Below are 25,352 nucleotides of genomic sequence, written 5' to 3'. Positions count from 1 at the left end.
ACATTTCACAGAATAAGCCATCTTCCCAGCAGAAACTGGATGCAAAAGATGCAAGGAGGCACCATAAGAAGGCCCAACTGAAGTGACATTTAAGAGGCCTGTAGATGGACAGCAGGTGTCCCACCCAATTACTCCAAGGGCCCTTTCCAAATCACAACATTGCCTCCCCTCAGCTACGGCCTCTCCCGTTCTTCTGCCGTTAGTGGAAACATATGTACGGGTCTAAGATCTTTGATGATTAAAAATCCATCTTCTCCTACTTAGTGCCTCCTCTTTGTTTGTGACCCCAGTGGTCTTCTAAAGTACGCAGCTCTGATTGCCTCTGAGCAAACAGGCATTTTAAAAACCGGAGGAGAAAAGTACCTTGCAGGCAGAGACGGAGAACTCGGGGACGTTGGGAGTTTTGGAAACGACATTCCCTGTAATTATTTGCACGCTTGCTTATTTGTTAGGAAATGACAAATCAGCTGCCCTCAGCCTTCGTAAGCATAGGAAGGGAGCAGAGATCCCCAGCTTGGGACTGACTTGGGGGTGGGGGTGGGGGGGAGCTGTGGCTCAGGGGCAGAGCATCTGCGTGGCATGCAGAAGGTCCCACGCTCAGTCCTTGCGGATCTCCAGTAAAAAGGATCAGGAAATAGTTGGAGCGAAGAGATCCCTGCAAGAGACCCTGGAGAGCTGTTGCCAGTCTGCTGAGACAACAGCGACCGTCACAAGGAATTGTATTGTCAAAGGCTTTCACGGCCGGAGAACAATGGTTGTTGTGGGTTTTCCGGGCTGTATTGCCGTGGTCTTGGCATTGTAGTTCCTGACGTTTCGCCAGCAGCTGTGGCTGGCATCTTCAGAGGTGTAGCACCAAAAGACAGAGATCTCTCAGTGTCACAGTGTGGAAAAGATGTTGGCAGGTCATTTGTATCTACTCAGGAGGGGTGGGGTTGAGCTCAGGATACAGTGAAGCCTCCCGCCATTAGCATTCCACACCCTGGGGAACTCTTACAGGATGACTCAGCTCAACCCCACCCCTCCTGAGTAGACACAAATGACCTGCCAACATCTTTTCCATACTGTGACACTGAGAGATCTCTGTCTTTTGGTGCTACACCTCTGAAGATGCCAGCCACAGCTGCTGGCGAAACGTCAGGAACTACAATGCCAAGACCATGGCAATACAGCCCGGAAAACCCACAACAACCATCATTACAAGGAAGTTCACGGATACTGGCTGTACCGTCATGAGTCTCCCAAGGTGCATCTGCTAAGCTAGCAGCCAACTGTCCTTCTGCCTTCAGAGAGCTCTTTCGTCATCACCGCCTGGTGGAACACTCTGTCTGATTTGTTATCCTTTCGCCGGGCCTGCATTTTTAAAAAACTCCTTAATGCGGAGGTGCTCTGAAGTTGTTTTAAATTTGATCAGTGGAATTCTGTGCCGCTATGTTGATATATATAATTGTATTTTAACTGTATACATTTATAATTGTATTTTAACTGTGTAAATAATAACTGTTTTATATATTTTTAGCTTTATGTATTTTGTAATCCGCCCTGAGCCTGCTGGAAATGTGGGGAGGGCGGAATAAAAATCGAAAATGAATAAATAAATAAAATAAAATCACCCTGCTTCCTGAGGATCCCTGTGTGTATACAGGCACTTATGTGGCACGTTTGGAATATTTGCTCTTTTCACATAGGTAGGCTGGCATGTCTTAATGAGACACCTGAGCCGCTTGACTTGAGCGTACAACCCGGATCACCAATAACAAACCGCCACTGCTGCACATTTGAAGCCCAATGATCTATGATTTGGTAGCTAACTGCTGTTTTCTCCAGAGCAGCTGGAATGCATCCCGTCATTCGTATTTTCCAAAGCTGGTCGCCCAGCTTCTTCGCGCTATGTTTCAAAAATGCCCGGTCTCGCTGGCAAAAAGGGATTTGGCACAGAACGTTTCTTTGCAGACTGCGGCGGACAGGAGCTCATAACGAAAGACCCCTTTCTTTGGCGGGGCGGGGTGTCAAAAAATGTGCAAAACTTAAAATGGTTGTGGATAGTTTGGCACGATCAACACCAAGTCCCCAACCTCCCCCAATCATCTGCAGCGTAATGGTGGCCCAATTGCTTCCACGGCACAAAAGGAAGACTTGTCTTGTACCACAGATCCCTACACACACACACACACACACACACTTCACACTACCCTCCTAGGACACTCACCTGCTGTAAGCCAGCCTGGACTGCTGCAGCTGCTGCTGCTGCAACAAGAGCCTGGCTTCCTTTTCGGCCAAGAGATTCTGAAGGCGCTCTTTTTCAATTTCCAGCTCCATTTTCTGAAGCAACAGCTGCTTCCTCCTGTCTTCCGATAACCTTTTGCCCCGCCCCTCCTCTTTTGATCCGGAGCCTGTGCTGCCGTTTGGCCCTGAGGAACGGGAGGGGCAAGAGTAATCTGGGGACGATTCGCAACGCAATCCCGTAGATCTTCTTGGAGTGTGGTAGCCGTCTTGGAAGAAACTGTGATCAGAGCTACAAGCCTTCTTGTGAAAAACACAAGTTTGAATAGGACACTCACTGCTTCTCTGGCTTGTATCAGGAGTTCTTTTCATATGGGGAAGCTCCTTCGACTGGCCTGGGGACACCAGGTTATTGTATTTCCCATGCAACCCATTTTCCTGTAAGCATTGGTTCTGATCTTCTGACCTGCCATCAAGGATTGGAGCCTCCGGAACGTGACTATTCCGACACGGCTGAGCCCCAGATGCGAAAGGACCGCTTCTATTGTTTTTGTATAAAGTCTGTGGTTTGGCTATATTGAGGTAGGACCCATCCAGTCCAAAGTGTGTCACTGGCTGACAAAGGCTTCTCTCATGGGACATCTGTAAGTAATGAGAAAGGTAACCCAAATTTAACCTCTAAAAATGAGACAAATTACCTTTAACTGTTCCTTTTCTAGTTTTTGTCACGGGCTGAAAGAGCAAAACAACTTCTACTGGAATCAGTCAGCTTGGAGCATTTTGCTGATCGACACCTAACGCGACTCAACAGAAAATGGTTTTCAAATGAAAGGGATGAACGTGCTATCAAATCTGCAATTTAATGCTGTCTACACAGGTACAATAAATATAAAACCACTGCCTGCAGGATCTAGGGCATAAACAAGGCACTTCAGCCTATCAAGGAGTTGCGAGTATCTAGGGTTACATAAAATCAACTTGAAGTGTGGCAAAAAAAAGCATTAAATGTTAATGTCTGAAAATGTTTAATTTTGAATACGAAGCCAAGAAATCCATTCAGCCACTATAAATACCGTCTGATTGGCCATTACCCAGCAGGGGATTTGATGTAAAACATTTCACCTTGAACTGAATGGGATATTACTTACTGTTGGAAATTTGATGAGAGTTTTTGAAATATCCGTACAGAAACACTGATAAAGAACTAGACCACTTCCTGTAAAATACGCTTCTACATCAAAAGCTGTCATTCAACTACAAAACACGCTTAAATCCCACCATAAAAGTGATTTTTTTCAATTAAGTTAGGCTGGCGATGAGGCGCTGATAAAACTCCAAAGCTGGAAAGACATTGTAATTTGCATTTCTCAGCTCACTCCAAAGATTCTAGGGGACGCGGGGGTGGGGGGATTGTTGGAGGGCAACCAGACCCATAGTTTGTGGATCTTGCATTAATCGGCATTCAAAAAGTAGAATGCCGCATACTCCTGCACTGTGGTTAATCACAGCTCAACTTCTTTGCCTTACTCAACTCCACAGCTTTTGTAGAAGGCTGCCAGACTTTTTTACAGCTTGCACCCTTTGCGTTGATAACTTTGTCAGATCTCAATTCCATCATGTCCCACACTGTGTGCCATGAGGTGGGGTGGCGGCGGCGGCGGCAACGTTTAACTATATTTCAAGGCAGAAGCCAAGCTCAGGTAACATAGTCCGGATGTTTTGATGGGGGAAACCAATAGGAACACTTGTATTCTTCCGACCACTGATGGAAAATAACGTGCACATTTGATAGGAACGTCTTATGATCTGGAACTGACATTCTGGCTAAATCAAGCTGACATTCCCCGTACACCTTCTGATCAAATATCCCCCATTGAGGAATAAAACAGTACACTGCACAAATCCTAATTCTATTATTTCTGTGCAGCTAGGATTTCCATGCAGTGTCTTCTCCACTTTGGCCCAACGGCGCTTGGCAACTGAGCTGCAGCTAGTTTTCTAGAGGGTACCATAATTGTGATTGGTATAGACCTACATATTGTTCCTTGATGTCAACAAGAAACACAGCTTATTCTGGATGAACTCAATAGGGGGGGAAAGATAGTCAAATTACAGTAGAAATTCCATGGAACCTCCATGGAAAATCCAGAACAAGCCGAAGAGAATTGATCTGTCCCATTACATAGCACTGGGAAATGAAACTGAAGTATGGAATGCCTATACTAGTTTCAGGTGGGTAGCTGTGTTGGTGTGCAGTTGAAGAAGTCTTTAAGGTGCTACAGGACCTGGATCTTACTCTACACTAGTTTGATTACCCTTCCTTTTCTTTTACTTTGAACGTTTGAGTTGTTCAACATTATCAGTTTCTTTTTCTTTAAAAATCTTCTGAATTAATAGCTGTTTTTGTGTCCAAACATCATCTTATAAAAATTCTCCTTAAGACTAGAGCTTAATGTAAATTTCAACTCTTTTAAGCACATATTTTCCCATTGTCATAATTCATATTCAATTTTTTTGCCCATTTAATCAGACATTCTTTCACTTGCTATTCCTCTACATTTTAGCTATAACATGTTCATTATTTGTACACAGATCCGTGTAAAATTCAGTCTTAGATTCCTTAAAATTCATAGTGCCTCTTGTCTTCTTTAAACCTTTCTACAATTTGCATATAAGAAAACGATTGACAACTGTGTCCTTCTATTGATCAATCTAAAATACAATTGAAACCAGAGAGGGTTTTTTGATAGAAATGATAGATACTCAGTTGAAAAAGAGGTTATGGAATTTTGTTTTAATATATGATTACAGCAGTGAGATTATTATATGCACAAAATTGAAAGAGTCCAACATTGCCTACAATAGAGGAATGGTTGATAAGGGTGTTGGAATTTGCAATGACGGCAAAGCTTACTTCATTGATTAAAGAGAAGACAATAAGCTCATTTATTGTTGAATGGAAACCCTTTATAGACTTTATACATGAGATAGACAATAATTTGATGATTTGTGGATTTATGGGCTAAGGAATTTGGATATTAGAAAAAAGAGCATTTATTTTCAACACAGAGTAAAATAAAATGTGAAAATGATATATACATTTATTGCAGAGAAAATCAAAAGCCTTTTTAGTGTTTTTAGTTTTTTTCTTTTCCGTTGTGTTTCTGTTTTGGCTGTATGCTCTATTATTTTTGTTTGTTTGTTAGCTGACTTTTTGTTGGGTTAGTGGAACTGTCTTTTTATGCTTTGTTTTTTATTAATTTCTTACCTGAAGCAAATGCATTAAAGATTGCGTGCAGGGTTAATGGGTATTGCAGTTTCAAGGACTAACAAATACTTCCCTCACAGGCACACCTGCTCTACACAAACAGCAAATGACTTTTAATGTTGTTCATTATGATGAGGGGGGCATGTGTGAGCAATCCAGAGCACGTGTATTGTGAGGGAACATCAAAACACAGAAAATTAGCATCGATGAGGCTAGAATCCTTCCCCTGTACATGCTAGATTTCCGTGTACAGAGAGGTTTTTTTTAATGAAATACCTGGCAGGGCATGCTCTCTCTTAACTGCAGTCTGAAGTGATGTGCTGAAAGAGTGGTCCCATCTGCTGTTTGCATGGATTAGTCATCAGAATTTCAAGGCTTGGCACCAACTGGTCAAAATATCCCAAGAACGCAGAGACCGTAGGAGTACCTACTCTTTGTGTAAGGTCACAAGAAAACATTGAAAGCACGAATGGCTACCATAGTTTTCAGATCAGATTTATAACAACAGTGTGCTTATATAGCTGGACAGATGAGTGCCCCACTCAGAGCAGGGAACAAAGTCAGAGTTGTTATTATCCTCACAAGATGGCTGGAGAGCTGGGGCTGAGAAGAGTGGCTTACCCAAGGCCTCCTGCCGAGCTCATGGCAGGAGTGGGATTCGAACCAGTAGAGTGTTGACTCATAGCCCAATTGCATTAGCACTACGCGACAGCAGCTCCCTTATAATAATAACTGTTCTTATATACTGCCCTTCTGGTCAGATTAGTACCCCAACCAGAGTGGTGAACAAAGTCAGTATTATTATAATCCCCACAATGTAGTTAGGGAGCTGGGCCTGAGAGGAGTGGCTTACCCAAGGCCACCTGCAGAGCTCATGGCAGCCCTGAATCTCCCACCCTTCAGTGGATGACCTCGGGTTCAATTATTACAAGAGAAAGGGAGATACGGTTCTCCCTGTTCACTCTCTCTACACTACGCATAATTTTATAGACCTCTATCAATTCATGTCTCCCTTTACTCGCCTTTTTCTACACCAAACAGCCCTCAGCGTTTTAACAAATGCTCATAGGGCAAGCCCGATCTCGTCTGATCTCGGAAGCCAAGCAGGGTCAGTTTTCTTTAGTAACTGGATGGGAGACCTCTAACCAAAGCTAGGGTCACTAGGCAGAGGCAGGCAATGGCAAACCACCTCTGTTAGTTTCGTGCCTTGAAAACCCCAGCAGGGGTCGCCTTAAGTCAGCTATGACTTGACGTCACTTTCCGTCACCACATAGGGAAGTTGCTCCAGCCCTTGATCATTGTGGTTGCTCTTTTTCACACTTCTTTAAGGACAAGGGGTAACAGCAGCTGGGAAATGATTTTTTTCTCATGTCAGGCTGCCAGCAAGGGAAAGCCCCTCCCCAGATTGCATTCTGCTGTGAAGAAGGATTTCCTCAAGGGCCAGTTACAAAATATGGCAGTGGAGAAAATGCTGTCAGAGCTAATGTTTACGGGCAGCTGCAGCATAACGCGGAGCTCGGCCCTCAGTCAGAATCCCGGCTTTGCAAAGTATTACAGGCAGGTCTATCTGCATCCCCCTTGTGGGGCCTATCTGCATCCCCGTTGTGGGGCCACTGCTTGTTGCCCCACAACAAGCAGTCCAGTTGCGACTCACGGCAAGAGGCTGCTGCCATTACACACTCGTGTCCCTTGGCTCTTTTGTGTGGAAGAGTTGTCAAGTAAATTCTTTACTTAGAGAAATATGCAAAATTAAAACTGCGAGTGAAAGATAGCCAACGTTCAGGCTCGTTCCTTTTATAGCCCAATCTTTTACTGAAATCTCCATTACAAAAAAAAACCCGCCTAAGATTAATCATTACAAAGCACCTAAGATGAGACCAAGATTGCCTATATTAATACTCCAAGATAAATAAGGTTGATAACAATGTAAAAAGGTTAGTTGCCTATTTTCTTAGCGGGAGATAAAGTGCCATTGTGGCTCGTGAATGATGTATGATGATGATGATTGCCGTATCTCAAGTATGCCGAGCCCCCACCCCCCAAAACCCACACACAATGGGAAGGTAACAGTAACAAAGCCACATTGTTCTCATCAGGTGCGGTGCGATCGGTTGGAGCGCAGGGATGCAGGCAGCTTCGGTGGATAGGTTCGGGCTTCCGAGGAGACTGCTACGGCAAAGTGAAACGGAACTTGGTAGCTGACAGGGCCAGAACGGGTATGCCCTTCATGCGCAAGGGGGGGCCCATTTTATTTATTTATTGAAATGATTTCTATGCCGCCTTTCTACACAGCCTATTGGAAAGAAGTGATCCAACAGTAATGCACCTTTGTTTGTTACTTCCACCTCCTCGGCTAAGGATTTTTTAACAGTGCCCTGGAGTGTAACATACTCCCATTTCTAAAACGGTTTCTACAGCAATGCAGGAAGTGAGTTCCAAATTGTGAGCAGGGGGAATGCAAAAGCCTCACCATAAAACATGTAGCATCACACCTGCCTGCATTGTTTACTTCCCATGAAAGCTATCATTTAGGTGGCTTCTTGATGTTCAACGGGTTCTCCAATCTACTGCATCCAACTCACAAGAAGGTTGTATGTTGTTTATTAACCTCAGTATCCAACCTGGTAAAGGGTTGCTGAAGTCCTGGAGCCTGCAACCCATCAGAGACTCAGTGTGTGTCTTTTACACAGTGTTCACATGCATTCTCATACTGACTGGCAGGAGACAAAAAATGAGTTTACACACCTGTGCCATATCCCTACCCACCCCCACCCCAAATCCTGGAGGAGGCTGGTCCTATATACTGCTGAGCCCAGCACTCAACTGGCTCCGGACTTTTGAACACTTTAAGAAACTTGGAAATAACTATGTCACTATACAGCAGCAACGGTTACCTCTAGACTAGACTACTGCAACTCCCTCTACGCAGGGCTTCCCCTGGGTCTGACATGGAGGCTACAGCTGGTCCAAAATGCATCAGCATGAATAACTGCATGGGTCCCGATTAGGGAACATATAACACTTATACTATACCAGCTGCATTGGTTGCCGGTTGAGTACTGGGTCCGGTTCAAGGTTTTGGTGTTGACTTATGAGGCCCTATGTGGACTGGGCCCAGAATATCTGCAGGACCACCTTCCCCATATGTACCCCAGAGGATGCTTCGTTCAACAAATGGAACAACTGTTGGTGGTCCCTGGCCCAAGGGAGGCCCGCCTGGCCTCAACCAGAGCCAGGGCCTTTTCGGTCCTGGCACCGACCTGGTGGAACTCTCTGTCTGAGGAAACCAGGGCCCGGCGGGATTTATTATCTTTCCACCAAGCCTGTAAGACAGAGATGTTCCGCCAGGCATATGGTGGAGGCTAGGTTGGGCCCCCACCGGCCATACTAAAGATCTGTCCCCAACCCTACATATGAGCCAGGCCCTGAAATGCAGTATTTTATCGTTGTCATCTGAAGAGAAGCTGTATTGTATTTATTGTATAAAGTTGTTTTAATGTTATTTGTATAATGTTTTATCTGTTTTTAACTGTTATTTATGTAGACTGAAATGTTGTACTGTTCCCTGAGCCCACCTGGCGGGGAGGGCAGACTAAAAATCTAATCTAATAAATAAATAAAAAATAAGATAGAAAGCATGCTACTCAGGCTCCATGTGAAGTGTAACATAGGCCTACATTTTCTGCATGTTGCAAAGCCGTCAAGGAACGGAAAACGCTCCCCATTTTCCATAGAGACCCTTAGAATGGTAGGTGGAATCAGTCTCTCTCGCTCAATGTTATCCCTTCGTATGCCATTAAAGGTACTTGATTGATTGATTGATGTTATCCCTTCTGGAAACTGTGCAGTTAGGGAGAATTGCCTCTCAAACGTTCTTTGTAACATAAAGAGGTGCTTGCGAACACATGAAGTTGCTTTATATTGAATCAGACCCTTGGTCAATCGAGGTCAGACTGGCAGCTGCTCTCTAGGGTCTCAACTCCTTTCAGTTGTAGGTGCTGGGGACTGAACCTGGGACCTTCTACATTCTAGGCAGATGCTCTACCATGCAACCAAAGCCCCTCCACTGGGATCTTCTACTTTGTGCAGAAGATGCTACAAGAAATCAGAAGGATGGAGTGGGCACCCAGGTGGAGTCCCTAAAGATCCCCGGGCCTTTACCTGATGTAGTGATTCCCAACATGCAAACCACCAGCACCACACTGGCTGGTCATGCATTTCTCACTGCCCACTTGCTTGCTCTTCTCTTCCCCAAAGCAAAGAGCCCAGTCCTGGCCCAATTGTTGGAGCAGGAGCTGCTTCAATAACAACAGCAATAACATAGTGCTTATATACCGCTCCTCTAGACAGATCTGTGCTCCACTCAGAATAGTGAACAGTGTTGTTATTATCCCCACAACACAGCTGGAGAGTTGGGGCTAAGAGGAGTTGCTTCCCCAAGGCCACCTGCTGAGCTCATGGCAGTAGTGGGATTTGAACCAGCAGAGCGCTGACTTGCAGTCCAACCACTTACGCTACAGTAGCTGCAGAGGAACTCTTGGGGTTTGCAGGGAACACGCATAATCTCCTGCCTCCATCATAAGAGGATGCTTGACTTGGAACCTCTCAACGTTTTGTGGAATCTACTCAGGGGTCATTTCGTAGAAAAAGAGCTGGAGGAACTCATTAGCATAACTCATTAGCATATGCCACGCCCCTTGCCATCACCAGAAGTCTGTCACTAGCATAACTGATTTGCATGTGCCACACCCCCTGACATCATCTATCCTGGCTGTTTTGGACCCAATCCTAGCCATTCAGGGCCAAAATTGAGCCCAAAATGGCAAAAAGGGGCTGAAAATGGCCAAGAAGGGGCCCAAAATGCTCAAGATCGGGCCGCAGCTGAGTGGGAGAGTGATCCACCACCTGTCAGAGGCCCGATCCAGGCTGTTTTGGCCCCAATCCAGGCTGAAACGTGCCCCAAATGGCTGAGAGTCAGGTGGGCGGGGCCACCTGACATGTGACCTCTTTGGGGAACTACTGGAACTGCGTTCCGGCACGTTCCCCCTCGAAATGAGCCCTGAATCTACTCATCCCTTTTGATTGGCCACAGCCTTCCATGACAGCCATTTTGTAATTGGTCCTGCCCCAGTGGTGGTTGAGTCAACGTGGCACCCACTACCTATTCTCAAAATTCCCAACGTGTCCACAGGCTTAGCGAGATCAGGGACCCCCATGCCTTTGACTGGAGGCTGGCCAGAGCACTGAATCAAACATACTTTAGATTGCCACTTTTCTCTCTAGACAGGCATTGTGCGATCAGAGGAAAGCTGGCCACCTCCTCTTGAAGCACAGTATCATGGCTTGGGAAGAGCCGAAGTGGGTGAGAAGGTCACTCTCTGAAGACAAAAGGATCCAACACAACAACGCGGCACTACAACACGGCAGCGCCGGGCCAGATTGCCAACATTCTGCCGACTCGAGTGTGGAACAGACCCCTTTCTTACAACAGAAAACAACCCCCTACACATCAGCGCCTGGTCTAGAAATTAGCATTCACGATGTTGCCAATATTATCAACATAACAAAACAAAAACAGAGAGGGGAAAAATTACAGCAGTTCCACTTCAGGGTGGTGGTGGTGGGTGGTTTTTTTCCACCACGCCTGCCCTTTATTTTACTGAGGGCTCAGCGGTGCGAGACCTAGATAAATATTTCAGAAACAATACTATTTGTGAGCAGATCAGGTTGCCGCCATTTCCCAGTGCATTCGGAGTTCACGCGAAATAAGGGCAGGCGAGCGATGGCCTGCATCGCTAAGTCTGGGGCCGGCGTGCACGAAGCCCCCGGCTGGCTGATCGGGAATGCGAACGGCAACAGCTGCATGGTAATCTCTGCCAAAGCCCCATCCCGGATAAATGGAGTGCATTCTCCCCAGCGCAATTAACTCGCACACTCTGGCAGCTTTTTGCTAGAAGATCATCAAGGTAGATTACCTTCCAGCATATGAACTAAATACTTACAGGTGTTACATCATCCGTTATTACTTACAAACTTCTGCATTTAACTAGACATCCCGGCAAATGAATGATCTCATTTATGAATTATTTATTAGCGCTGCACAGCGTGCTCCTGGCGTCATCCATGGCCTTTTGCAGGTCATATGACACCAATTAGAGCTGAATTTTAAATTATTCAATAATCTGAACTCTCTTGTCATTTAACATATAGATATCAATGCAGTAAACAAGTTAAGTCTAATGGGCCCCGGAGGTTTGCATTCCCCCCCTCCCAGCCCTCCCCTCCCCTCCCGTCCTGCCTCCCCTCCCACTGTCAGAGGCAGAGACTGCACTCTACCAGCAGAATAAGAAAAAAAAATCGCCAAAGATATGCATTTGCAAGGTTTTAATGTGTGTGGTTTTGGCCTGCCAGAGGGATTTCACATCATCACTTGCAACAAGCACTGAATTTAAAACATATTAAAGGTCATTACCTACAAGGGTGGTTTAAAAAAAAATTAGTTCATACCCCCCCCCCAAGTTTTTAAAAACATGCATGTGTATCTGGTGGAGGGGGGGGAGTTGTCCTCTGGGATAAATCACATAGAAAAATTTGAAGTAAGTAAAACAGTGATGGGAAGTACAGGGAGATTGTTAAATGCTGGACCAGTTTAATCCCTTCCGGGTGGAAAAACAACAAAACAGAAGCCCACATTTCCTGTTCTGAAAACCATGAATATTTGGTGGGAAGTCCCGGTTGTGGTCTCCAAGAAAGAAGTGTGTACCATGTCTTCCAAGGACAGCCAAAAAAGAAAAATAAGTGGGTACTAGATCAAATCAAGCCTGAATTCTCCTTAGAAGCTAAAATGACAAGACTAAGGCTATCGTACTTTGGTCACATCATGAGAAGATAAGATTCTCTGGAAAAGTCAATAATGCTAGGAAAAGTGGAAGGCAGTAGGAAAAGAGGAAGACCTAAAGCGAGATGGCTGGACTCAATGAAAGAGGCCACGTCCTCCAGTTTGCAGGACCTGAGCAAGTCTGTTAATGATAGGATGTTTTGGAGGTCTTTCGTTCATAGGATCACCATAGGTCGGAGGCAACTTGAGAGTACATAACACACACACTATGTCTTCAGTCATAACCAAATCCAAGAATGGTCTGAGCATAGGAGACACCCCCTGACTGTTCACAAGATTCGGGAGGGAGCTCCATACTTTAAAAGAAATAAAGAAAACTGCCTTATACCAAGCCACACCACTGGTGCCTTTGATCTGGTATTGCCACTTCTCTCCGGGCTTCAGGCAGGAACCCATCTTTCCATGCTCAGCTCCCCAAGATTTCCTGTCAAACCACAGGTGAGTGTGAATGAAGCTGAATGCGCAGGCATGCAGGGCATGAGCTTCACCGCCATGCTGCGTCCTCTCTGGGACATGGAACCAGCACGTTCCTGACGCGCTCCTCTGTTGATTAAAAGAAGGCTAGAGGGCATCCCTCAAGCCCAGGTACAGTTGATTCAAGATGGACAAAAGGAAATACTTTTTTACTGAACGAGTGACTGAAATGTGGAACTTACTGGCAGGAGAGGGAGTGAGGGCCACAACTGTTGATGGCCTTAAACAGAGTTGAGACAAGTTCGTGGAAGAGGGGCCCATCAGCGGCTGCCAGCCATGGTAACCCTCGACATTCAGAGGTGGAAAAAGATCACTGCTTGTCAGTTCCTGCCAGGTAGATCCCTCAGCACCTCTCTAGGGAACCCGCATTGATTCCAGTAGAAAAGCTTTTATTAGGACTTTACCGTTCAGGTCTGAACTCCGCCACAGAGCTTGGTAGAAGAGGCAAGGCAAAACAAAAAGTCTATGTTATACTTGATTTTCCTGTGCTCCAGCCACTGTTAAGGTTTTAGCGCGCAAGTCTACACGGATCCTGTGAGAACCCTTTATAGTTATGGCTAAATAGTGAGTACACAATGATAGGTTCCCAGCGTCTGGGCAAAGTAGCAAAAGCAGGCGTCTGGAGTCTCCAAGGTTGTCTCCAGCTAGGAGATGCATAGTTCTGCGAGATAACATGAGAGGCCCAACCTGGGTCTGGAAAAGTAACAATTATAACATGGAAAGACCATGGCTAAGGGGAGAATACACCATTTTAGCATTAGAGCATTGTAACTTCAATATACCGTGGCATCAGTGACGTAACAACCCAACAATCATGGCATGGCTGTACACAGACATGACACTGCTAGGAGGCAACATCGATGGCCTTCCACTAGTAACTGGTTGGCGACTGCATGAGATGGGATGCTGGAATAGATGGGCCACTGGTTGGCTGCAGCAGAGCTCATATTTTACATGCATTCCCCATTTTCCCAGCCTGCAAGGACTGGGATGGGACTTGCCTGGTAATATGGAGCTCCGTGTGAAGCACCTGAAGAGCTAACGTTCTGCTCCCTCCCCTCGGTTTTTCTCCTGGCAGAAAAGCAAGAGGATTTAGGGCTTGAGACAGATTTGTTAGACACCCCAAACCTTGTGCCTACACTTAAGCTGAAAGGGAGGAGGAGGAGGAGGTTGGACTGCATTATGCAGTTGGTTGGACTGGATGGCAGCCTGGAGGTCCCTTCCAACTCTCTGGTTCTGTGACTCTAAGGGGGTACCCGGTGGGCCACCCAAAAGGAGGGCTGGGGCTAGCACATTTACTTTGACTGTTTTTAAAATTTTATTGGAAACATTGCTACACACCTTGAATTGGGCCTGGAAGCCAATACAGGTGGAACAAGACTGAAGTGATATTGACCCTATGACAGCCCCGTCAACATTTAACAGCACTCTGCTGCAGCATTCTGTAACAGCTGCAGCTTCCGGACACTCTTCGAAGGCAGCCCCACGCACAGCACACTGCAGATGTTACCTGAACATGTTCCACCGTAGCAAGATCTTTCCTAGTCCTGAAGGGCCAAAGCTGGTGAAAGGCACCCCTGGCCACCACTGCTACCTGTTTACCCAACAGAGGGTGACCTAGTTTATTGCATTAGGCTGTTGGCTACATGCTGCCTCCCATTTTACACTACCTGCTAATGAGGGGCAATAACCTTAGGAATAGTCCTTACTAGAACTCTCAGCATGGATCTGGAGCAGACAGAAGTCCAACTGGCTGGCTATTCTTTGACATGCTCCCTTCGCAGTCTCACAGCTTCCTTTATATTAAGTTTTAATCAACATTTATTCGGGGAGAGGGAGTTAAAGAATAAAGCCGAACAGGCATGGAAAAGTTCATGTATCTCATTAACAGGTCTTCGCCTCTTCTAACCAAGAGAAAACAGGCTTCACTTTCCTTTTCAAGGCGGCTGCATTTGTTTTGAGCCTCTGCCTGGTGAAGCCGGCTGTTGCCTAGGCAAGATTATGCCACAGCAAACTAGCATGACAGCCCCAAGGTACCCAAATGGTCGCATCAATACGTTGCTATGAACACACAGAGATGTGCTTCTGGAATTGGCCATTATTCATTTTTCCTGCATATCAGAATGTTTAGAACTGCTGTTTCTTAACACCATTAAGGCATTCTTCTGTTTCGTTTTGTTTTTTGGCCCTTAACATCTCACCTATCAACTGAATGCTTACAGCTATTAGAAGAAAATCCTGATTTAATTAATGCACGTGGTTGAAAGTCTCAACGTATCCTGGAGTCAGTTCTTCCAATTATCCCTCACTAGTAAAAATAATAATAGTAATAATTTGCCTGGTGGCAGTTTCAAAACAGTTTGCAGGATCAAAAGCAGCCGTCACGTTGGCAAGACTCTAAGATCCCAGCAAAGAGGAAGGGCCTGTTCAGATGGAAAACTGAAAGCAGACAAATCCCCCCCCCAAATGGATTGGAAACTGCAAACCCACTCCACTAACAGCTCTCCGCGGTGCAGCACCCCCTAAAAATGTTGTGCTCAGGGCTACCGCCCCTCTGACCCCCCCCACACACACAACGCCTCTGGTCCAAGTAAGCCCATGAGCTCGGGTTGCCTGGGTGCAGGGCTGGAGCAGAGGAGCACTGGAAAGGGGAAGCACCAGCACCTGGTCTCCACACCTGGAACAGGAAATATCCGGCGCCAACTGACCATGCCTGCTGCTTCGCCGCCCGGCACACCCTTACAGGTGGGGAGGCTCTCTTCTGCCTCTGGTTTGAGGCTCGAGGAAGTGGCAGTAGAGGCAGCTCCTCCCCAGCAGGCTGAGGCGTGGGGCTTGGTTCTGTTTTGCTGCCGCTGAGGCTCAGCGTGCCGTGAAAGAGCCAGGCTCCTTGGGCTGTGCGTGGGGAGGAAACGGGATCAGGGGGCGGGGCCACCGGACACGTGATTACTTCCAAGAGGTGCTGGAACTGTGTTCCACCGTGTTCCCACTGAAAAAAAAGCCCTGCACACACCCCCTACCAACCCTCAATTCTTTCTAAAGAAATTAAACTTTTAGCTAAGGGTGGAAGCACACTCGGAGAAACAGTCAAATGGAATCCCCCAGGGTTGAATCGGGTCATCGGATTTTTCTTGCGTTACAAATGCAGATTTTCTGCACTTTGCACCCGTGATCTATCAAGCTAATTACGACATGTATTATAGCTAGCTTCTGGACACTCTGACACCCGTCCCACCCTCTGCCTGGATTATAAGGCTCTTTCCTTTCGTCACTCCTCGTATCTGAATAAGGGAGCTCCGGCTCTTGAAAGCTCACGCCCTGGAAATCGAGTCGGTCTCTAAGGTGCTACTGGACCTGAATCTTGCTCTTCTACTATAGACCAACATGGCCACCCACCTGAAACTATCCAACGGGATGGCGCCCATCTCATACCTCTTTTTTCCAATATATCCACAGCCACGGACTTCTCATCACAGATGCTTCCGGGAGCAGGCCTCTTTTCCCCGAATCAGACACACTGCAGCATTTGGAGCGGGCGTGCAGAATGATAAGGGACACACAGGTAGGGATACCCGGTTTCCAGACATCCAGGAAAGCAGGTAGCCTGAATACCTGTACCCTGGGCTGAAGCCGAGGTCCCTGCCTGGGATCCAAAGGGAGCTATGCTCTGAAATGGCACAACAGCAATGGGGTTAACTCCCCTGGCTTATTCATGTTTCACCAATATTAATCATCCATGTACGTGGATGATCATGTGACACACAGCAGACTGCCATAAGAGCACCTTTACAGCTGGTTACAGCTGGATGTCCCCCTTCACTTCCATATTCAGTAATCTGGGGCTGCATGGCTCTTTCAATGGCTGAACAGCAAACTGCTTTTCAAGGGCATCACCTTCACTCAATGCCAATTCGGCATTGAGTGGGAGCCGGTGGCGGAGCCGGGGCGGAGAGGAACAGGGCAAGTCAAAGAATTCCACTTTGGTAACCGCTTAAAGAGGCATGAACACACCCCTAAATTGGTGTCCATTTCCAAACTGTCGTCTCGAGGCAGATGGTGCGTTTTGAAATCCTCCTCTCAAAAAGGTAATGCAACCTGCTCAAATGTTACGAGTCCCCTGCGGGCCCTTTTGGCTGTAGATCTAGCACGCTTTTGCCTGGAAAAGAATCACTGACTCAGAAGCTGTGCCAGAGAGTCGAAAAGCTTCTTTACAAGAATCAACATACACAAGAGGGACTGCTTTAATGAAACAGGTAAATCGGGAAATCCATTTCCATAACAGAGGCATCCCACAAAGCTAGGGAATTCCATGGCTTAACAGGAAAGGTGGCCCCAAGTGAGTGAACGCAAGAAGGGCAACGTCCTTGCAGAAGAAAATTTAGATTCTGCTAATGAACCTGGTCCCTGGATAATAATTCATAAAAGAAGAGCAAGTAGCAATTTCCATTTGGCTGCCCTTTTGATCCAACATTTGCAGGGAGCGAACCTGAGGCTAGCTACCAGCGCTCCTGCGGCTTTACGGGATTGACTTCTAGACCGCCTCTCAAGTGACGATCATACCACGGAATGAGACAAGAAGACCACAGAGGCGTCGGCGTTTCAGCACTGTGCTTGAAAGGCAGTCTGGATCTTCATGATCGCAACCGAACAAAAAAGTTCTAGAGTGTGTGTGTGTGTTAAAGAGTCTTTTTGATGTGATGCAGCAACGGACAACCCTCAAGAAAGACAAGAGCTGAAAGACTGGTTTTGCCAAAGGCCACTGGGTCCTCAGACTGTTAAAGAAAAGACAAGATAAGAGATGTAATGCACCTGCCTGGCTACTGTGCTGAGAACTGGAACACATGCATATAGGCAAAGGGATGGGAGCTAAGTCATGCCACTTAAACAGAAGTCCCAGCTCACTGTTCCTCCACCCCCACCCCTCATATGCGTCTCCCTTTGCAGGGAGCTTGAAGTTCAAAATATAAGGGGCCTGCTTCAGACACAGAGAGCGCAAGATTGCTCCTTAAAAAAAAACCCTGCTCTCTATATGGTGCCCCAAAATTTACTGGCAACAATGCAATATTGGCAATACATCAGGCCAGTAAACTTGCTATGTCATTATGGGGCAGCTCCAATTCCTGAATTGGTTTCACGGGCAGCCCCAAATACTGTGCACTGCAGTAGTCCTACCTGGAGGCATATCTCAAACAGCCCGCTCTTTGGTTGTTGGGGGTTTTCCGGGCTGTATTGCCGTGGTCTTGGCATTGTGGTTCCTGACGTTTCGCCAGCAGCTGTGGCTGGCATCTTCAGAGGTGTAGCACCAAAAGACAGAGATCTCTCAGTGTCACAGTGTGGAAAAGATGTTGGCAGGTCATTTATATCTACTCAGGAGGGGTGGGGTTGAGCTGAGTCATCCTGGTTCCTCCTCAGGATACAGTGAAGCCTCCCGCCATTAGCATTCCACACCCTGGGAAACTCTTACAGGATGACTCAGCTCAACCCCACCCCTCCTGAGTAGATACAAATGACCTGCCAACATCTTTTCCACACTGTGACACTGAGAGATCTCTGTCTTTTGGTGCTACACCTCTGAAGATGCCAGCCACAGCTGCTGGCGAAACGTCAGGAACCACAATGCCAAGACCACGGCAATACAGCCCGGAAAACCCACAACAACCATCGTTCTCCGGCCATGAAAGCCTTCGACAATACAGCCCTCTCTTTCTCGGTGTGTTCAGGGGTTGGGATCTCTGCAGTCTAGGAGACGCTAGTGCAGCAGGCTCCAAACATAACGGGAGAAAAGGCGCTCTCAGTCACAAATGGCACTTGAATAACTAAAGGTCTCCCACCAACTCCTATATCAATCAACCTCCTCACCAGTATCTCTCTTATTCGGAGTGAGCTTCAGTTTATTAATCCTCATCCATGGAATACTGACTGTAGATCCACTGCCTTAATGCAATTCAAGGAAATGGAGAAGTAACCGGTTATCTTCTAAATATCAACAGCACTGAACTCCAAACCATTGAAAGATCTCTTCCAGCAACTTCATGTTAAATAGCTGGGGGAAGGAAGGTAGCATAGAACCAACTATCATAGGTATATATTGACTGGCATGTTTTTACCTTATCTTTGTTTGTAGCTCAAGTCAACTTACAAGTCATTTAATTTAAAACACAAGTTCTTCAGATGTGTGGGTAGCCAAGCCATGAAGGGCTTACGGTGATGTCCTAGCCTGCTGGATGTGACAATAACTGGGACAGCCATTGTCATGCCTCAGGTGGGGTGAGCCACCTTATGCTGCCACCACTCTGGGATTGAGGGTCCCTTGGGAAGGCCCAGGGTATCCTCCCAACCCTTCCAACCTCTGTAGCTTGGCCAATAAACAGGCGTGAGGACCCAGCCGAGTAACAACAAACAAAAGGATGTATTTACAAGGAGGTCAGTTAATATCAAACAAACAAACAAGGTGCCTTAGCAACAATAGATGGGTGAAAGCAAAAGAAACCAAAGGCCCTAGCGCGACTGAACTCCCTGCCCCTCTGTCTGCCAGGCCTGTCTTCTCACCCTCCCTGGATGAGGGCTTCTCTCCCCAGCAGAGACCTCCTCCGGCCTGCTGCTCCCTGGGAGAAAGAAGAACCCAGGCTTTCCCCTCCCAGACTTATATAGCACCAGCCCCCTGTGTTCTGATTGGCCCAAAAGGGCGCCAAAATGGCCCAGGGGCTCCTGGGAATTGTCGGCAGGCCTACTCCCACTGCTAACAGGCTTCTGAGGCCTTGCTAGGCCTTCCTGGCACAACCAGATCATGACAGCCATATATTGAAACACTTGAAGTTTCTGGGTTATCTTCTAGAGTAGCTCCACACAGAACAAGTTACAGCAATCCCAGTGCTACATGGTCAGTTTGGGTTGCATGATGGGAAACAAAACCAGATGAAAATGAAGGCTACGGTCAGATGGCCGATTTGAGCCAAACAGGATTTCCATTTACCCTCATTATACATGGGCACAAAGGTTCCCCATTGGCTGAAAATGACCAAAAAGTTTCCAGAGAGGGAGAGGAATGCTTTGGATACTTCTAAAAAATGTTAACAGATCTCCAATACCATTTTAATCCTATAACTTGCACAAAATCTATTATACTATGGTGGTGTCGGATGTACATTTACTTGGTGTCGAATTTAGATTCGGAAGATTCAGATCTAAACATCAGATTCACTTAAGGAGAAATGCTGATCTTTAAATAAGTTTCAATTTGATTCGATTCTCAACCATGGAGTTTAGTGGACTGTGTATTTCTCACAGAGACAGATGGGGCAAATGAAATGGTTTACGAGATGCAGCCAAGATGGCGTCTGCACTGAGCTACAGTGACTGAAGAGTCAATGCATTAATATCACTCAGGGATATTTAAAACCTCTTCAGGACTTTTGATTTTCTTTAAACACAAAAGCAAAAGCCGATCAGCGATCAAAGATGCAGGCTTACATAGAAAACGATGGCCTTCAAATAAGACACTGCGTCGTTAAAATGAAGAGCACAAGAGGCCTTTGGTGCCAAACCGTTATTTCACCATAAAATGCACCAGAACAGAACGGCTCTCTTCCTTAATGCCTTGCACTTGATTCCTTTTGATGAAGGGAGGGGGCTGCGATGATGCAAGCAGCCCCAGGCCACAATGTGACTAACACATCTTGAATCCAGCCAAGACATCCAGTCTTTTCAATCAGTTTCAACTCTGCGATGCTCGATAAGATTAATAGTTTCCTGCTGCTTTGGCATTTCTTAGAGTAATGTGAACTTGCAAATTTATAAGAAGAATGAGTACAACGTGAAGCTTTCTTGGAAAAGGGCAAAACCCAAGTGACGGCTCTCCTGGGATGAGTCCTTGAGAGTGCCACAAACGTCAACAAACTCATTCCTGTTCATCTTGGCCAGTGTCAAAATATATTGAGGTGCCAGGTTATTTCACGATGATTATTATTTCATGCTAACTCCATGCTGGAGATGCCTAGAATAAGAAAAAAGGAGAGAGAACCTAATCTTTAATTACGGGGACTTTGGGAAGCTTTCAAAGTGCAAGGAGGGAGGGAGACACAGGGAGGAATTGGATTTCTCCAGTGATGACCTGAACTCATAGTTTCTGAACTAGCAGTGTGCCCACTCCATCTCCTCTCCCTGCCCCAGGGCATGAGTGGTACTCACGTTATAAAGCTGTGCCACAGGGATCCGCAAGGGAAGAATGTCTATTTTTAAAAGCATGCTGTCCCACTGTATTGTCGAAGACTTTCACGGCCGGAGAACGATGGTTGTTGGGGGTTTTCCGGGCTGTATTGCCGTGGTCTTGGCATTGTAGTTCCTGACGTTTCGCCAGCAGCTGTGGCTGGCATCTTCAGAGGTGTAGCACCAAAAGACAGAGATCTCTCAGTGTCACAGTGTGGAAAAGATGACCTACATCTTTTCCACACTGTGACACTGAGAGATCTCTGTCTTTTGGTGCTACACCTCTGAAGATGCCAGCCACAGCTGCTGGCGAAACGTCAGGAACTACAATGCCAAGACCACGGCAATACAGCCCGGAAAACCCCCAACAACCAATGCTGTCCCACCTTTTTCTAACAACCCAAGGCAACTTATAGGATAACTTAAAGTAAAGGTTTCATCAACTCAGTACCACCCCAAATATGCACAATACAACAATTCTTCCAGTAGGAAAAAGAAAATTTATCGATTGATTTAAAATATTTACCTGCTGCCTTTCCACCTAAAAATAGGGCCTTGAAAGCCTCCAACAAAAGATAATTAAAACATGGAAAAAATACATTTAAAATACACATATGAATAGAGTAACAAACACAGCCAAAATATACACACAGCCAGGGAAGAGGGCCAGTAAGAGCTTCCTTGTGGTCTGCCAAACAAAACAGAAAAGTCTTCACCCGCTGACAGAAGGATAATGCTAGAGGGAGACAGGTGAATCTCCCTACGGGGAGAGCTCCAAAATTTTGGCAACCTGGCCAAGAAGGTCCCTTCTTGAGTTGCCGCCCATTTGGCCTCAGATGGTGAAGGCACCCGAAGCAAGACCTCTGAAGATGATTGGAGTTGATGGGTAGGTTCTTACGGGAGAAAGTGATCCTTAAGGTATGTTGGCCCCAAGCCGCATACGGCTTTAAAGGTCAATACCGGCACCTTGAATCGGACCCGGAAATAAATTGGACTGGAGTGCACAGACAGAACAAGACTGGTTCCTACAACTTACTCCAGTCAACACTCTGGCTGCAGTATTCTGTACCACTTGTAGCTTCTGGGCAGTCTTCAAGGGCAGTCCCACAGGGAGTGTACTGCAGTAATCTAACCTAGGTGTTACCCAGGCATGCACCACAGTGGGAAGATCTTTTCCCAGGAAGGGCTGCAGCTGGCTCACCAGCCAGAGGTGGTGAAATGCACCCCTGGTCACTGCTGCCACCTGTTTATCCAACAGGAGGCCCAGATAAAACACAAAGAAATAGATTCCATACTGCTCCCTAAGAGAAAGTCCAGCAAAAGAGAATTGTTTTGATCGCTTCTCTAAAGGCTGAAATCAAGAAATCCTGCACACGCCCGCTAGCAGCTCTTTCCAAAGAGGAGCCATCAGAAGGCCTTGAGCATGAACGGCCATGGTTTTAACCACTCTCCATGATGGCGCAGCCAACAGATTTTAATAAGACGAATGGAACTGGCACTTGCATTCCTATTGGAAGAGGTGCCCCTAAGATAAACAGCAACAGGCCGTTGGTGCAGAAGAGGGTAAGTTTGAGTATTCAGAAGGACTGGAGTGCTGGAAAGCACGCCAAGCTGAGTCAACGGAAGGGCAGCGAGCACGTCTAGCTCAACTGGAAAAGCGAAAGGAGTAAGGCAGGAGCAGAGCACCAGCCACCAACAGCGAGGAACAAAGCAAATCCATATAATGCTAAGTCCGAAGAGGATGTAGCAACAGAGGAACGACAAGCACAGCAGCTTGTGCCCAAGTCCAGGATCACGGATGACTCTTGAGAGGCAAAACGAACAGGCAGAACGAAGTTCTTCCACATTTTAAAAGGAGGTTGACTATTAAAATGATGAATTGCAAATTTGAGTTGAGTCAGATTGTTGAAGTTATGATATTGAGGAGGGGGTTCATAGACTATTTTGGAGGCTGTATTGCTTTTTTAAAAAAAGCCTTGTTTTTAACTGATAGCTCTTCACTGCCCGAGACCTGTTGGAAAGGCTATGAATGTTTTAAATATTGTACCCTTGTTGAATATGGAGGGAAGCATGCAGGTGAAAGAAACCAGTAAGAACTGTACAATTGTGCAACCTTCTGTTAACTGTCTAGATCACACTGACCAACAACCATGCATTTATATTGCATGCCTAGTTTTAAAAACTGTCAAAACTCATGGAAGGAAAGGAAGGACGGATGGACAGAAGAAAGGATGGATGGACGGAAGAAAGGACAGACAGATGGATGGAACAAAGGAAGGACAGACAGAAGGAAGGAAGGACAGACGGAAGGTCAGGCGGAAGGATGTTAGGAATTGAATTTGAGACTGCCAACATGGAGAACATTAACTCTAACACTGAGCCGAGGCCCATCAGACTAGAGATTTGATCGTCACATTGTGCTAAATGCAGTTTCAAGCAACCTTCCCTTCAGTTTCTGTTCAATTGCTACAACTATGGTTGTTGTGGGTTTTCCGGGCTGTATTGCCGTGGTCTTGGCATTGTAGTTCCTGACGTTTCGCCAGCAGCTGTGGCTGGCATCTTCAGAGGAGTAGCACCAAAAGACAGAGATCTCTCAGTGTCACAGTGTGGAAAAGATGTTGGCAGGTCATTTGTATCTACTCAGGAGGGGTGGGGTTGAGCTGAGTCATCCTGTAAGAGTTTCCCAGGGTGTGGAATGCTAATGGCGGGAGGCTTCACTGTATCCTGAGGAGGTTCTTTTGCATATGGATTGGTGCTTGATGTGCTAATCTTCTCTGTGTCAGCTGAACCAGCCTCCCCCCACAGTTCTCAAAACAACATCTTTCAGTCTTGGGAAGCTGGACTCTCCCAAGGCCAATCCTGGGTGGAACGGTGTTAGACAAAACAATCTCGTTCTGTGAGAAGTCTGCTTGGGAACTGGTGCACCTGTGGGGAAAGCACTTAAACACTAAAAGCATTAGAAAATGGAGTCAGTACAGCTCATATACACACTGAACCTGACACTCTGCAGGGCTATTGTCGGGTGTGGAGTGTTTTGTTAGCCTGGTGTTTTTCAGAACTGGAAACCATGCTCTGTTCATTCTTAAGGTTTCTTCTTTCCTGTTGAAGTTTTGCTTATGCTTGTGAATTTCAATGGAAATTGAAATTCACAAGCATAAGCAAAACTTGAAATTCACAAGCATAAGCAAAACTTCAACAGGAAAGAAGAAACCTTAAGAATGAACAGAGCATGGTGTCCGGGGTGGGCCCTCCCCCCCCGGACTGGACCCGACCCCCCACCCCCTCGGGAGCCCACCACCAGCCCCCCGAGCCCCGCCCAGCCCCCCAACCTACCTGGGAGCCCACGGCACAGGGTTCGGAGGGGACGTCGACCCTCGGCTTCCCGGCCGCGCTCCCGCTTGCGCCCCCGCCGCCGCGGGAGCCGCGAGACCTGCCGCCACCGACGCAGCCTTCACAGGGGCAGCGGGGCCCGCCGCCGCCGCTGCGAGAACCGCCGGGTCTGCCGCCGCCGCCGCCGCCGCCGGGAGAGTTGAGCCCGGCGCCGCCGTTGCCGCGGCGGGGCCGGCCGCGGCCGCGGCCGCCTCTCGCGACCGCGGAGCGGCCGGAGCCGGGCGGGCTGCCCGGCGGGATGACGGCCGCGCGGCAGAGAAGCGGGAGCGGCGGACGGAGGAGAGTAGCTCCGACGCCGCCGCAGCCACCCGGGGAGGTGGCTCCGGGGCGAGCGCGGCCCAGCGCGGGGAGGGGGAAAGCCCAGATGGGGCGGGCGGAAGGAGGGACGCCCAGCGAGACATCCCCGCTCTGGGTTGGCTGGATGGCTCCTGGGAGGGCTCCCCGGTCTGAAGCGGCACCGGGGATTGGTGAAGGGTGGTGGAGGGAAGAAACAGGCACTAGAGAGAGGGCAGGGGGAGGAAGGGTGACGGAAGGGCAGGGGAACCAACCAGGCGGGAGTAGCCAGGTGTTAGCGACTAGGGCAGATGAGCCAGGGGAGAGGGTTGGTGGAAAGCCAGGGGGCAGAGCCAGGAGGGACTATAAGAAGGGAGCTCCCAGTGACGCCGAGGAGGAGACGGCTAGTTGGAAGGTTGGACACAGAGAGCGAGCGAGTATATTCCAGAACGCCAGATAGGAGGCAGAGCTTGGTGCTTGAACCACTGCCCCTATCCAGTCTGAGGCCGAGGGAGCACCTTCAACCTCCCCCTGGTGGTCACCCCCGGGACGGCAGGACGCGGGGAAGGCGCGGCCGGCGGGGCGGGGCCTCACAAACTGGTGGAGAATGCACGCACTGGCAGCCCC

At 47.4% G+C, this 25,352-nt stretch overlaps 1 protein-coding gene across 1 annotated transcript in view; it reads right to left on the bottom strand.

The window, feature by feature from the left end:
• Positions 1-25,352, bottom strand: part of KIAA1328 (KIAA1328 ortholog) — a 260,928-nt gene that overhangs the window by 89,533 nt on the left and 146,043 nt on the right. Inside the window, exon 7 of the mRNA XM_054986693.1 lies at positions 2,207-2,862. Coding sequence (XP_054842668.1) covers positions 2,207-2,862 — 656 coding nt within the window. The remainder of the gene's footprint in view (positions 1-2,206; positions 2,863-25,352) is intronic.

Source organism: Eublepharis macularius, chromosome 8 (genome assembly GCF_028583425.1).
Source record: "Eublepharis macularius isolate TG4126 chromosome 8, MPM_Emac_v1.0, whole genome shotgun sequence".
NCBI lineage: Eukaryota > Metazoa > Chordata > Lepidosauria > Squamata > Eublepharidae > Eublepharis > Eublepharis macularius.
Note: the sequence above shows the minus strand (reverse complement) of the source record. Positions and strands in the feature narration are given on the sequence as shown.